At 45.9% G+C, this 16023-nt stretch overlaps 1 protein-coding gene across 1 annotated transcript; it reads left to right on the top strand.

Annotated features, from left to right (window-relative positions):
* The first annotated feature begins 421 nt into the window (after positions 1 to 421).
* LOC140121426 (uncharacterized) lies at positions 422 to 14462 on the top strand. The gene is made up of 3 exons (XM_072140994.1): positions 422 to 674; positions 766 to 4315; positions 4407 to 14462. Exon 2 carries the CDS (start codon positions 968 to 970, stop codon positions 2654 to 2656), a length of 1689 nt encoding a protein of 562 aa, XP_071997095.1. The 5' UTR covers positions 422 to 674; positions 766 to 967; the 3' UTR covers positions 2657 to 4315; positions 4407 to 14462.
* Positions 14463 to 16023: the final 1561 nt, after the last annotated feature.

The raw sequence follows: 16023 nt of genomic DNA, 5'->3' as shown, positions 1-16023 counted from the left end.
CCGTTACAACCAAGGTAGGCAGAAGAGCATCTCTGAACGCACAGTACGTCGAACTTTGAGGCAGATGGGCTACAGCAGCAGAAGACCACACCGGGTGCCACTCCTTTCAGCTGAGAACAGGAAACTGAGGCTACAATTTGCACAAGCTCATCGAAATTGGACAGTAGAAGATTGGAAAAACGTTGCCTGGTCTGATGAGTCTCGATTTCTGCTGCGACATTCGGATGGTAGGGTCAGAATTTGGTATCAACAACATGAAAGCATGGATCCATCCTGCCTTGTATCAACGGTTCAGGCTGGTGGTGGTAATGTCATGGTGTGGGGAATATTTTCTTGGCACTCTTTGGGCCCCTTGGTACCAATTGAGCATCGTTGCAACGCCACAGCCTACCTGAGTATTGTTGCTGACTGTCATGCCTTCTCAGGCACATATCTAGTTAATTTTGCCAGCTGCTCCACCTGTTGATAAGTTGTTGTATTGCAGCCTCATTTATTCTGCCTCATGTTTACCTGCAGACTAAACTTTTCCTACTTAGGCTTCCTTAGTTTCCCATCATGCCTTTCTCTAGCCTGGCCCCATGCCCCTGCAGCAGCCATCTTGCTCCATAGAAGCTGCACACACTGTCTCTCTCTTGGACAGTTAATCTGTTCTTTTCCTCATCATAGAACAGTCGGTGAGTTATTATATAATTCATGTACCTTACAGAATGTGATGTACTGAGATATGCTATGTACCTTGTACTGAATGCTGTTATTTTCTTGTAGTTTTACACTGATCCTATTAATAAAAGTTGAAAAGGACCCCCTGCGTTCAGCTCAATGCATTGATAGGAAAAGAGTTTAGCTGTCTGACAACTCGTTCACAGGGACGGATTGAGGGTGTCAGAACAGTAAAACGACTACTATATAACGGGGTTGAAGCACAGATACTGTCTTCTATCAGCAAGCAGTCAAGCAGCTTACAGCAATGTCAGACAGAGGATCTGCTGCACGGTCCCATGTCAGCTCAGCGGCTTCAAGGACCTCTAAGAGCAGTCTTGCAGCTGCAACCGCCAGAGCAAAGGCAGAAGCCGCCAAAGTGAGAGCTGCCTTTGCTGAAAAGGAATTGAAATTAAAGAAGGAAAAAGCAGACCTAGAAGCCGACCTTGCAAAACTTGCTGTGGACATGGAAGCAGCAGCAGCAGAAGCCGAGGCGCAGGCTTTAGAAGCAGCAGTATGCGGCACTTGTGAAGGAGCCAGCATAAAACTTGAACCTGAACTTGGTCATCAGGATGTCTCTCAGCGCACTTCAGAATATGTGCTACAGCAAGCCCAGTTAGACCAGTACCTACATCCACTTCAAAGAGTGAGATCAAACTCTGCTGATGATCTAAGACAACATCCTGTCATTCAGTCAACAACCCTCACACATCACCCTAAGCATGAAGGTAATTCTGTCTACCAATCACCCTGCATGCAACCTACATCCAGACCGATGGGTCCCTACCACTCAGTGACTGCTTTCAAGAAAGAAGGTGCTGACAAAGACTACTTTGACAGCAATGCATTCTATGACAATTGCTCAACTAATCCTCACCACAGCCATGCTCATCCAGATCACCCTCTCAGAGACCAAGAGCTACCACCTTTCCTCAAGTTCTTTGCACGCCGTGAGCTGCTCACCAAAGGTCTCTCAAAATTTAATGACCGGCCTGAAAGTTATAGAGCATGGAGAGCTTCTTTCAGGAATGCCACAGCAGGCCTTGACCTCTCTGCAAGCGAAGAGATGGACCTGTTAGTGAAGTGGCTAGGAGACGAGTCGACAGAGCACGCAAAACGCATCAGAGATATTAACATCAACTACCCGAGCAGAGGCTTGGACATGTTATGGGAGAGACTCAATGAGTGCTACGGTTCCTCAGAGATGATAGAAGAATCCCTCTTTAAAAGGTTAGAGGACTTTCCTAAAATATCAAACAAAAGCTTTCACAAGCTAAGAGAATTGAGTGACCTCTTGACAGAACTACAAGTTGCCAAGTCTGAAGGAGACCTGCTAGGCCTCACGTCCTTAGATACAGCTAGAGGCATCAAATTCATAGTGCAGAAGCTACCTTACAGTTTACAGGAGAAATGGATGAACCGGGGCTCAGAGTACAAAGACAGACACAACGTGCAGTTCCCACCATTCTTCTTTTTTGTAGATTTCGTACGTCAGCAGGCGAAGATCAGGAATGATCCTAGTTTTGACTTTTCCACCGTAGACCTCGTCAACCCAGGCACAGGTAATCCTGCTTTAATTCGTAACCCCAGAGGCACACCTATCACCGTACACAAAACAAATGTATCTCCTGACGATTTATCATATAAGAATGATAGTATACCAGAAACCAGTGGGACACTAACAAAAGACCCAAACACTGAGTGCCCCTTACATAAAAAGCCTCACTCATTGCAGAACTGTAGAAGTTTCAGGAACAAATCTCTTAAGGACCGCAGGATGTTCCTCAAGGAGAATGACATTTGCTACAGGTGTTGTGCATCTACATCTCACTTAGCCAGAGGTTGCACGCCAGAGAGTGCAACAGCCAGGAACACATTACGGCTCTACACCCAGGGCCAGCACCACAGATTCCCTCACCATCAGACAGTACTTCAGAGCACGGCGGGGAGAGGATAGAAAGTGCACCCCCTGATGTGTCACCTCTGTGTACTCAAGTTTGCGGAGAAGATCTAGGTAACAAATCTTGCTCAAAGATCTGTCCTGTCATAGTTTACCCTATAGGTCACAGAGAAAGAGCAGTTAAACTGTACGCCATCCTGGATGACCAGAGCAACAGGTCACTTGCAAGTACAGCCTTCTTTGACATCTTTAAAATCAAAGGACATAGTTCGTCCTACTCTCTTAAAACATGTACAGGAGTGAGCAAAGAAACTGGGAGAAGAGCCACAGGTTACCAGATTGAGTCTATAGATGGTCAGACATCCTTACCCCTTCCTACACTAATAGAGTGTAATTCAATCCCGAACAGTAGGGAAGAAATCCCCACACCAGAAGCAGCTCTACAGCATGCTCATTTGAGAAGCATAGCACATCTTATCCCTACCCTGGATCCTCAAGCCAAGTTGGTCCTTTTGCTGGGTAGAGACATTATCAGAGTCCACAAAGTGAGGAAACAGATAAATGGCCCTCATAACTCGCCCTACGCTCAGAAACTAGACTTAGGATGGGTCATCATAGGGGATGTTAACCGAGAGAAGCTCCCCAACCCAGCACACCTGAATACCAGAGAAGTCAGGCATGCCACCAATTACCTGTGTGATAGAGATGTGATCACCAAAAAGTTCCCATCTTCATTTTATGGAAAGGACTCTGCCAATGTCTGTCAGTGCCACAATGAAGCCAACTGTGACCACATCACTGAGCAGTGCACACGAAGAACAGGATTCACAGGAAAACATTGCAAACAGAAATGTCTGCCAGAGACTTTCAGATATGATTGCCGTCAGATGTGTGAGTGTCCACACAATGCAACCAGTGACCATGTTACTGGAACCTGTTATTGTAACCCTGGTTTCAAGGGCATCCACTGTGATCAAGCTGCCCTAAAGATGGAGAAACTAAACCCTTACACCAAGATCAGCCCTGTGCATGGCTCTGAGAGACAATCTGCAAGTGCCATTATTGGTGTCATTGTCCTACTGATCATAATGACCTTACTGGGGCTTTTCTTGTGCTACCAACAAAGGCAAAAGGACAAAGACCGCGACATGCCAAACGTGTCTTTTTCCCCAGCAAAAGCAGTCCAAACACAAGAGCGGTTACGTGGAAACGACACTCAACCTTCTTCAGGACACGCAACACCAGATCCCAAACTACATGAAGAAACCTTGCGACCTGCCAAGGAACAGCCACATCCCCAGCCACTACGACCATCGACCTGTCCGGCACGGTTCTTTGCATGGGACATTTTGGGACAAGCAAAATGGAAAACTGTTTCTTAGACCAGTTTCTGAACTTGTTCTGTTACTCTGTAGTTGAAATGTGGTATCCCCTGGAAACCAGACGGGGAGTGTCATGCCTTCTCAGGCACATATCTAGTTAATTTTGCCAGCTGCTCCACCTGTTGATAAGTTGTTGTATTGCAGCCTCATTTATTCTGCCTCATGTTTACCTGCAGACTAAACTTTTCCTACTTAGGCTTCCTTAGTTTCCCATCATGCCTTTCTCTAGCCTGGCCCCATGCCCCTGCAGCAGCCATCTTGCTCCATAGAAGCTGCACACACTGTCTCTCTCTTGGACAGTTAATCTGTTCTTTTCCTCATCATAGAACAGTCGGTGAGTTATTATATAATTCATGTACCTTACAGAATGTGATGTACTGAGATATGCTATGTACCTTGTACTGAATGCTGTTATTTTCTTGTAGTTTTACACTGATCCTATTAATAAAAGTTGAAAAGGACCCCCTGCGTTCAGCTCAATGCATTGATAGGAAAAGAGTTTAGCTGTCTGACAACTCGTTCACAGGGACGGATTGAGGGTGTCAGAACACTGACCATGTCCATCCCTTTATGACCACAATGTACCCAACATCTGATGGCTACTTTCAGCAGGATAATGCGTCATGTCATAAAGCTGGAATCATCTCAGACTGGTTTCTTGAACATGACAATGAGGTCACTGTACTCAAATGGCCTCCACAGTCACCAGATCTCAATCCAATAGAGCATCTTTGGGATGTGGTGGAACGGGAGATTCGCATCATGGATGTGCAGCCGACAAATCTGCGGCAACCGTGTGATGCCATCATGTCAATATGGACCAAAATCTCTGAGGAATGCTTCCAGCACCTTGTTGAATCTATGCCACAAAGAATTGAGGCAGTTCTGAAGGCAAAAGGGGGTCCAACCCGTTACTAGCATGGTGTACCTAATAAAGTGGCCGGTGAGTGTATCTCTGATTGCCGAATCAATTTTCACCCATCTATGGTGTCTTTAAATCCAGTCTCACTTTCTGCTGTTAAAGATATTACACTGGACTCAGACGCCATCTTACGTATTGTCGGACATTTTAAAGATTCAGCATTATTTCACATAACTTTGTGTAATGATAACTAAGTTTGGGTGTTTCCCTCTTGTAACAAAGACTTAGTGCTCACTAGCACCACCTAGTGGAAGGTATCCAGGTGGACATCTGGACATTTGGTTTATGTGAAGTTTCAGTATTTGCATGTAGCCAATAGTATCAGACTCCTTTGTGTGCTTACATCCAATAGTGTTACATTTCCTGGGTGAGAACACCCAATTATAGTTGCTGCTTTCCTAATTACACGCCTTATGTAAAGTGCCTTATGGTTTTCTATAAATGTCCGTCCCACAATAAAGTAGCAGTCTTGTTGCTAACTTCCTGCAAGGACAGGTCTTGTCTTTTCATTCAAGTTAGTCAATTCCAGCGCTGGACACAGACTCATTTAATTTGAAAGTCACCTTACAATGATTAGGGGTTTGAGCCCCAGATATAAATCTATCAGAATTGGCGTCTTCCTGGGTGGCCATACTTTTTATGGACATCTAACCATCGAGGTGACCTCCGCAAGAGTCCAGGCGGCCAGTGACCAGAACTGACAATGAGCGCTCGTCGGGGTAAGTCAAGTCTATTTTTGTCTACCTTGACTGTAGTTCTGTTTCACTGGCTGAAAGGGACTGGGTAAGGTCATCTCCTTGTGTGATATTATGCACTTTGCCTTATATGTCCATATATAATAGTATGTTCACTTTATGTGATAAAGGATCTCTTGTAAGGTTATTGATTGACAGAGACTGGACGTGACAATGTATGTTGTAGAAAAAGGTCTGCAGTGCCCTCTTGTGGATTGTTGAGATAGTTCAGAAAGTTTGTGATGGTGTTGAGATTTTGTTCATGTAAGCGCGGATAGAATCTGGAAGTTTGCAGAGACAAATTCTGGCCAAATTTACGTATCATTCCTTCGGGATTGATGCGGCCCCGTGATGCGGAAGGACAATAGAGACAAGAGGGACACTGACGGGAATTTTACAGTTGAGCGTTAACTCCTTGATTTCTGAAATATTGTGTGAAGGTCTCTAATTTGTACTTACTGATAGTTAGCGGGGTAGTCTGGAGCTGTATGTACGGAGGATATCTATAGCCCTTGAACAAAATCAGGTATTCCACAGATTCCACAAAATAGGTAGTGAGCAAAGTAAGACTGTAGCTGGACACTGCAGACCTAAAAAGGCGACTGACATAGTGTAACACAGGAAAGGTAAAGAGTGGGTAAAAGGAAGTTATGAGGTATTGAAGTTTTGGGTATGTTAGATGATTCCCTGAGTGTGCAGAGGTAGGAGACAGCACTTGATGAAAATGGTGGCTGGCTCAAAGACAAAAAGTGGCACACCCAGGCAGAAGGTTGTTTTGATGTAAGTAGAGAGTTAATGACAAAGGAAAGTGGATGGGGTTGATTACTGGAGACTTAGACCAGTGACTACGGACGGACGGACCAGGGCAGAGGGACAGGAATCCTAGAGAGTGCTCATTAAAAAAAAAAACTTTTGGAATGCAACCAGCACCCTCTTAGACTCCACCCCCGTATCTGGGGGGTTAGAGAAGATGACCTGCCCTACCATCTTTTAGTGGTGGCCATCTTAAGACAGTATATTCCCTTCAAGTCCCTGAAAGTTAATTGCCTATAACTCTAAACTGTAGGCTGGTTGTAGGATAGCAGCCGAGTCACCCTTGAGGCGTCCTGGCGGACGTTTGAAATATAAATAAAATGCCGGCAGGTGAATATTTTCACCAATTTCAAACATTTGCTAAGGGTCTTGAGTGTGCAACGCTGTTTGTTTATTTTGTTTATTTTATTTTTAAACTTATTTGATCTTGACAATTGCAGAAAAATTACTAGAAAAAGTGTTGCAATGTCTCTGGTACCTGCTTTCTGGAGTTGAAAGAGTTAATCAGGGGGAGATCTCTGTGCAGCTGTGCAGCTGGGCTTTGTCTTATCTGTGTCTGTGAGAAGTGGCCTTGAAGCACACAGAAAGCATCTGTGTTGAGTGGGGGAAACAGAGCTGACAATCTAAAAGACTTAAAGGAATTTGCTTGTGATAAGAATACAAAGAGACACACTCTAGGAAACGTAGACGGCCCCAACAGGGCGGGACAAGGGGGGTGGTAATGGACAAGGATGTCAGCAAGAACAGTCCCCCTCTTCTGAAAGCCCCCCTCCAAATAGAGTTGCCTTTACCAGTGTAGTATTCCAGTATATCTGATGCAGATTCCCACAAGGGGGGTAAAACTCCCCCAGCCAGTATTCCATACTACACGGCCCTACAGGGAGTAGACTGGCAGATTAGCCCCTTACTGGATGTTCTGCTTTTCAGTATGCGGAGGACCTACTGTCTTTGTTTGCCAGGATGCATTTATTGACCTTATGTGTTTTCTGTTCCAGAAGGGTTGTAAAGTTTCCTGAGACAAACTCCGGTACTGCCAGGAGAAGGTGGTCTTCCTAGGCCACTGCTTCCCAGCCACAGGCAGATACCTGACAGAGGGAAGAAAGCTGGCAGTCCAGAATGTGCCCCTGTCCTGAGGCCCTAAGCCTCTTTACATGTTTCTAGTACTGGCCAGTTCCTACAGGCCTGGGATAAGGTCTGCTGCCTCCAGCCTGATGCTGCCCCTTGATAATTGAATTGCCTCTTCCCCATTTGCCCTTAGTCAGGAGGCAATTGATGCATTCCATAGCCTTAAGGTGGCAAATCCTGTCTGCACCGGCCCTAGGCACATCCCACTGGATCAAACTTTTGTTTTATTTTGTACTGAGTATCTAGGCCACGCCAGAGGTGTCGAGTCCAGGAACGTGGTGGCCTTACCAGTGTCCCACTATTAGGCCCGGTTAGACTCAGTCGTGAGGGGAGCCCCTCATGTGTCAGTAGCTGCAGCCAGCAATCTGCTCAGCATGGCCAGTGAGTCGATCCTAGACCCTAGATCACTCAGTTACAGAGCAAACCCCACATACCTTGCACAGTGTCCTCACCCAATTACAGCCCAAGCATCTGAGCAAAGGCCAGACAGCTCAGACTCCAGTGTGCACTCCTGATGCCCCAGGAGACACTGATAAGGTGCACAGCTCTGAATCCTTCATTCTATCGCCAGTCTTCCAGGATTCAGAGAGAGGGGAGAGAAGGGTGAGTAACGCAGATGTTGAGTTTTTTCTCATAGATGGCTCCAGGTCTGTAGGAGAAGACAGACGGTTCTACACTGGATATACAGTGGTCAGTGGCGCACATGAGGTAGTACAAGCAGAACCACTCCCTCCACACAGGTCAGTGCAGGAGGTGAAGTGACGGCACTCAGGGAAGTGCTACAGCTGGCGGAAGGTAAAAGGGCAAATATCTATACTCAAGGTATAGTCTTGGGGTCTAAACACGACTATGAACCCTTATGGAAGGCTAGAGATTTCCTCACCTCTGCAGGGACCCCCTTTAAGCATGGCACGCTGGTTATAGAGCTCATGGATGCTCTCTTACTTCCAAAAGAGGTGGGGATAGTAAAACTAAAAGCACACACAATTTGGTAACTCCACAAGCCAAGGGCAAGTATGTGGCTGACGGAATGGCGAAGGCAGCTGCACAGATGGAGCCCAGAGACTGTCCTGAAGTTTCAGCAGTGAGTTCTGAGCTAAAAGTTTGATCCACAGGTGTTCCAGTCCCTGGTGGCCCAAGAGTCATCAGAAGTGAAGGAAGTGTGGAGGAAAGCTGGTGCCCAGATGCCGATGGGACCTGGATGCTGGGAGAGAGGGTGTGCCTGCCCAGAGCCCTGCACCCGACAGTAAGTCAAGTAGCCTACGGACACATACACATCCAAAATGGCCATGCTAGTGCTCATAAACCATAAGTGGTTTGCCCCGGGCATTACTACCCCTGTCACTAGACTAGTGATAGCCTGTATAGTCTGTGCCCGCCACAACCCGGGTAAGGTGGTAAAGACCCCACAGAAGGTGACACCCAAGCTGCTGTATCCCTTCCAAAGACTGCAGATGGATTTTATCCAGCTACCAAAAAGTGGTACGTAGAGTACGTGCCTGTGTGCATTGATCTCTTTCCAGGGTGGCCAGAAGCTTCTCCCATGACCAAGGCTACTGCCAGAGCCGCAGCCAAGAAGGTGGTGAGTGAGATTTTTCTGCAGGTTTGGACTTCCAGAGACCATAGAGTCCGGTCGCAGAACCCACTTCACTGGACAGGTAAAAACCTAAAGCCTTGTCCCTCCTGGGTGTAGAATAGGCCCTGCACACCCCTTACCCTTCCCGAATTAGTTGTGGGTTTGAGAGAATAAATGTCACTCTTAAGTTAGAGATCCAGGAAGCCATGGAAGTAACAGGGAAACCATGGCGTGAGTGCTTTCCTGCTGCCCACCATTCACCCTTAACAGAAAGATGGGATTGTTCCCCTTTGAAGTATTTTTTGGCTGTGCACCCAGACTAGACCCCTACTAGGAAACCAAGTGGAACATGCCATACAGTTGAGCCAGGCCTTGGAAAAGATCCGCAAAGTGTTTCTGATTACTTTTTCAGATCCAGACAGAGACCTCAGGATGCATAACCTGAAGCCCGGAGACTACGTGGTGGTAAAGAGACGCACCAGAGAGACAGTCTGGAGCCTCGCTATGACGGTCCTTTCCAAGTCCTGCTGACCAGTGCCACGTCTGTGAAGCTAGAGGGAAGTCAGCACGCTTCCAACACTTACTATTGCAAACTTATTCTTCTTGCTAGCTGGTCTCTTCTGACTGACTGTATGCTCAGGGACACCCCAACCATGACTATCACTGTATCTATAGGGCTAACCAGGATGCCCCCAGGGTAGGAGACTTTACCTACGGTTGGTGCAGGCAATGACCTTCTTTAACATTGACAGCACAGGTAACCCTGTATTAGCAGTGTCTGATGTGTACCGGATTTGTGGGGATAGGAGAGTCAGGTCAGGCCTAGAGGCTGGGAAGGCGAGTGTACAGTGATAACACTTGTGCATTCCTTCCTCGTGATCCCCAGGGATAAGTTGAATCAGACACATAAAGTAAAGGTGGAGAATCCCAAAGGATTCTGGAGGTCGGAGAGAAGCACCTAGATGACAACGTTTATATAGATACAGTGGGAGCACCAAGGGGGGTCCCAGATGAGTACAAGGCCCACAATCAGATATGGGCAGGTCTAGAGTCCATTATTCCCCAGAGAGCTATGAGTAAAGATGTTGGTTGGGTTAACTGGTTTTATTGTAATCAACAGAGATTTGTGATTGTATCCGAGATGCTTCCCAGAACCGCACGGCTTTGGACATGATCCTTGCTGAGAAGGGAGGAGTCTGTAAGATGGTGGGAGTGGCTTGTCGCATATACATCCCAGATGACATCGCCCCCTATGGATCCATTACCCATGCACTTGAAGAGATTGAAGGACTGTCCAGGGAACTCGAGAGAAACTCTGGGGTGGACACTTTGTCCTTCACTTTGTGGTTGGGGGATTGGAAGGGTTTCCTGTAAGTGGGGGTGATATTGGGGATTGTGATTTTGCTCTCGTCACTTATTGCGTGTTGTGTGGTCCTCCTCATCAAGTCCACCATGTCCCAGATGTCCATCCAGGTGGTAAGAACCATGACAGGAGAAGTGCCGGTGTGGAGGATACCGTCTTGTTGAAGAACCAGCTTGTTAATAAACCCATAAACTATGGAAACACAATTTATGTAATTTGAGTGTGCAGGCCTGTAACCCCCGAGTGACTGGCCTCCAGGGGATCTGGTGAAGAGTTAACAAGTCCAGCAGGTAAGGGCTTAGCCTACCTGTGGGTACCTGGAGTTTGAGGAGGTCACTCTGGACAAAGTTACAGGCCATGCAAAGCTCAAAAGGGGGGAATTGTTAAAGATATTACACTGGACTCAGACGCCATCTTACGTATTGTCGGACATTTTAAAGATTCAGCATTATTTCACATAACTTTGTGTAATGATAACTAAGTTTGGGTGTTTCCCTCTTGTAACAAAGACTTAGTGCTCACTAGCACCACCTAGTGGAAGGTATCCAGGTGGACATCTGGACATTTGGTTTATGTGAAGTTTCAGTATTTGCATGTAGCCAATAGTATCAGACTCCTTTGTGTGCTTACATCCAATAGTGTTACATTTCCTGGGTGAGAACACCCAATTATAGTTGCTGCTTTCCTAATTACACGCCTTATGTAAAGTGCCTTATGGTTTTCTATAAATGTCCGTCCCACAATAAAGTAGCAGTCTTGTTGCTAACTTCCTGCAAGGACAGGTCTTGTCTTTTCATTCAAGTTAGTCAATTCCAGCGCTGGACACAGACTCATTTAATTTGAAAGTCACCTTACAATGATTAGGGGTTTGAGCCCCAGATATAAATCTATCAGACTGCAATGGTATATATCTCTGCTTGCCTAGGTATTGCAAGTGTCTGTTTCTTTCTGTAACATTTGACCCTTTTCTGTCCTACCTGATTTAATGTTCATCTATGCCCCTCAATAAGTTTGTTTTTCTCTGTTCAGAACTTGATCCAGCAGGATGACTCTGCCTCGGTTGCGGCATTGTCTTATGGCGCTTTACACTTTTTTCCCTGTTCCAGACCTGAGAATAGGCAGGGAGGAGGGGTAGGCATACTTCTCTCTCTACAATGTACTTTCCAGGTCATTCCTCCTGTACCCTCTCTTACTTTCCCATCTTTTGAGGTTCACACCCTCAGACCTTTCCGCCCATTCTCTCTTCGTGTGGCTGTAGTATACAGTCCTCCTGGCTCACCCTATCAGTTCCTTGACCACTTTGCCTCTTGGCTCTCTCACTTTCTATCCCGTGACATTCCAACCATCATCATGGGAGACTTCAACATCCCTGTTAACACTCCCATTTCCCCTCCTGCCTCTCAGCACTAACTAGTTCTCTAGGTCTTTCACAACTCTACGATTCCTCCACTCACAATGAGGGAAACATACTTGATTTGGTCTTCTCCTGACCATCTTCAATATCTAATTTTACCAATTCTTCCTTTCCATTTTCAGACCATAACCTCCTTTCTTTACTTTTAATAATCCTTCACCTTTCAGAATCCTCATCAGAATCCATCATTCATACCGGAACCCACGTGCAATAGATACTCACCAACTCACAGAAAACTTACAGTCTGCACTGTCCCCAATCTCATCTTTCACCTGTCCAAACCTGGCTAGTAACCACTATAATCACACTGTCAGATTATAGTTTCCTTCGGCAGTGCTCCACGAGAAAATCGTGCACATCTGCAGACCTTCTACACTTCAAATTTATGCTAAAAACTTATAACTCTGCCCTTCACCTTGCTAAACAGGTCTATTTTACTAATCTAATATCCTAGCTCTCTAACAACCCCAAAAGGCTCTTTGATACGCTTCACTCCTTACTCACACCAAAGGTGCAGCCACCTGTCACAGACCTTGGGGCTGAAGATCTGGCCACCTACTTTAAGGATAAAATTGATTGAGCAATTATCTCCTGGCAAATACAATCTTCTAACCCCACCAATCCCCTTACCTCCAGTGTCTTACCTTGTTCACCATCTTCCTTTGAGCCGGTCACAGAGGAAGAAGTGTCCAGGCTCCTTTCCTCTGCTCGACCCACTACCTGCATTAGTGACCCCATCCCCTCACATTTCAGTCTCTCTCCACAGCAGTCACTTCTCACCTCACTAAAATCTTCAATCTCTTTCTCACTTCTGGTGTCATCCCCTCTTCTTTCAAGCATGCTGTTGTTACCCCTTTACTAAAGAAACCTTCACTGGACCCATCCAATGATAGCAACTACAGACCAGTTTCTAACCTCCCTTTCATCTCCAAACTCCTGGAATGCCTGGTCTATTCTCTAACCCGCTATCTCTCAGCTAACTTCCTCCCTGATCCCCTACAATCTGGTTTCCGTTCTATGTATTCCACTGAAACTGCCTTTTCTAAAGTCTCCATTGATCTCCTCACTGCAAAAATCAAAGATGACTATTCTCTCCTCATTCTTCTGGATATATCTGCAGCGTTCAATACTGTGGACAACCAGCTCCTTCTCAGGATGCTTCGCTCCATTGGCCTAAAGGACATTGCACTCTCTTGGTTTTCTTCCCATCTCTCTGACTGCACTTTCAGTGTCTCCTTTTCTGGATCTTTCTCTTCTCTGTGTCAGGGTTCCTCAGGGCTCAGTCCTAGGTCCTCTTCTATTCTCCCTCTATGCTGCCCCCATAGGAAAAACCATCAGCAAAGTTGGCTTCCAGTATCATCTTTATGCTGATGACAACCAGCTATATACCTCTGTACGTAACATCTCCCCTGCCTTAATCCAGAACACTAGTGAATGTCTCTCTGCTGTCTCTAACATCTTGTCCTCTCTCTTCTTGACACTTAATCTTTCTAAGACTGAACTTCTTGTCTTTCCACCATCTACTAACCTACCTAACCCTGACCTCTCCATTTCGGTCCGTGGGATCATTATAGCACCGAAGCAGCAGGCCCGATGTCTTGGGGTTGTGCCTCTCCTCTCACCATATATTCAATCCCTTGCTAACTCTTGCCAGATGCATCTCAGAAACATCTCCAGAATCCGACCGTTTCTGACAATTGAAACTTCTAAAATGCTAATTGTTGCACTTATTCACTCTTGACTACATTACTGTAACTCCCTATTAATCGGTGTTCCACTCGCTAAACTCTCTCCTCTACAATCTATTCTTAATGCAGCAGCCAGGCTCGTCTTTCAGACCAAACACTGGCTGCCCGTCTCCTTCCATATTCACTTTAAAATAATAACCCTCATCCACAAAGATCTGAATAATCCCTATCTCTCATCTCAGTCTATCGCCCTTCTCGCGCTCTTCAATCTCCCAGTGATATCAGATTAATCTCTACCTTAATTCGAACGTCTCATGCATGCCTCCAGGACTTCTCCCACGTTGCTCCAATTCTCTGGAATGCCCTCCCCCAGACCAATACCCACCTTCCAAAGCTCTCTTTAGTCAAGCCTATCACACTCGCTAACAGCATGAAATGTCAACTCTCCTTTTACTAATCCATCCAATGTTCTATCCCCCATCTGTCATTCGGCAAACAGCAGATTATAGACCAAGTTCCAGGCTTCTCTGCAGTCATTTTCACCTTGGACCCTGTAAATAAGATGGCAGCTGATGGCTGGTTCAAGCAGCAGAATTTTTATTTATTAAATTATTTTATATTGTTCCCTTATAAGGAATGGCTGGATTCTTCTACAACCTCTCGTGTCAACACCCTTATACTCATAGTCTGTAAGCTCTTGTGAGCAGGGCCCTCACTCCTATTGTTCCAAATGACTGTTTGTCTGTTCTTTGTAATGTAATATATTTGTACATGTCCCCTATAATTTGTAAAGCGCTACATAATTTGATGGCGCTAGATAAATAAAGATTGGTATTATTATTATTAGATGGAGGAAAAAGTGCTTGTCCTGGAACATGAGGGTCCTAGGAAATGCTTCTAAAAGGAGGGCAAAATTTGATACTGTACGTATGAATGGGGTGAGAAATTGTGGGGTTGCAGGAGACACATCTGACTAAAGACACAGCGCATTTGCTCCAGAGAGTATGGATTATTTGTCATCCATTATTTGCGGACCCAGGCGGGAGGTTTGTGGGGGAAACGGCAGACTCTATAGGTGGGACTGTATAACAGTGGTGCTGTATATTCCATCTCCCTATTTGAGTTACCTCATCGCGTTTTGATGGAGAGGTTGACAGGCCTACCTGATGTGCCCCTGTTAATAATGGGAGATTTCAATCCAGTGTTTGATGAGTCGGTAGACAGTTTAATGACTGTAGATAGAGGAGGGAGTAGATTCACTTTGTTGGGTAGGTGGTGTGTGGAGGTGGGCCTGCATGATTTATGGTGGGAGAGGAATGTTTGGGTGTGTCAATATTCATGTGCTTCCTCTACATACAGTTCTTTATCCCGTATTGATATGATATTAGGGTAGGTAGTATGCAGCCTCATGTAGCGGAGGTAAAGTATTTACCAAGAAGGCTATCAGATCACTCCCCGCTGGTGCAGTGAAACCACTGTAGTTCACTTCGGCTGAGAATGGTGAAAGTGGAGTGTACTACTCCAGCTTCACGGAATCACTGCACATACGCGGGGAGTACAGAGATAAGTCCAATGTGGATTAGACGCCATTAGGTAAATTATAAAAGTTAGATTTTTCCTTTAAATGCGCCCACAGCGAGATCTTAAGCAGGACAATTTTAAATTTTAAATACTAAACCATAGATCCATAAGGACCTGTAGTGTGTACTCTGACTAGGCCATGCGTACCCTGGGAGTGGCTATAGAGAAGCATTCCCACCCACCCCTGGGAAACTGCACTGTGTGTCCAAAAATATGAAAACACCCCATCACCCTATTTAGCGAAGCCCCTACTTTTGGAGAGATTTATCAAACGCCAGTCCTCCCCCCTTCGCCGCCACCGCGGATACATCAAGAGGCTTAGACCTCATGATGTATCCACCCGCCGTTCTGGCAGGAAGACAAAATGACAGCAGGTCTGAAGTGGCGTAGCTTTCATTAACAAATCGGTGAACATTCACTGGTAAATATTTGCTGATTTTTAAAGATTGCACGGGCACACCCTGTGTCCCTCCATGCCCACATGGTGTGGCGGTGTAGTGGCAGTTATCATCAGGGCGCGTTCATAATGCGACGTTAGCGTACAGGGGGCGGGGCTTGGGCTGATCGCATATGCGTTTCCCGGGAAACGCATGCGATTGATACCCCGATTGCATGCGTTTCTCTGGAAACGCGTCACTAGCGGAACGTGTGAACGCGCCCTCACAGTTTCTTGAAGTGCACAAGAAAATGGAATTACATCAGGGTTTACACCAAAAAACTAGAAGCGCTGATAAATCTCCCCCTAAATGTCTTTTGTACAAAAGTTTCCTTAGCTTTCTGCTTCACCAGACCTCGAAATCTTCCCACTTTCCCCCAGAGACAGGAC

This window comes from Engystomops pustulosus, chromosome 3 (genome assembly GCF_040894005.1).
Source record: "Engystomops pustulosus chromosome 3, aEngPut4.maternal, whole genome shotgun sequence".
NCBI classification, from domain to species: Eukaryota; Metazoa; Chordata; class Amphibia; order Anura; family Leptodactylidae; genus Engystomops; species Engystomops pustulosus.
The sequence above is the reverse complement of the archived record's forward strand: the minus strand, read 5'-3'. Positions and strand labels throughout refer to the sequence as shown.

Coding starts and splice junctions, on each gene's coding strand:
- LOC140121426 (XM_072140994.1), top strand. CDS start 968: ATGTCAGACAGAGGATCTGCTGCACGGTCCCATGTCAGCTCAGCGGCT.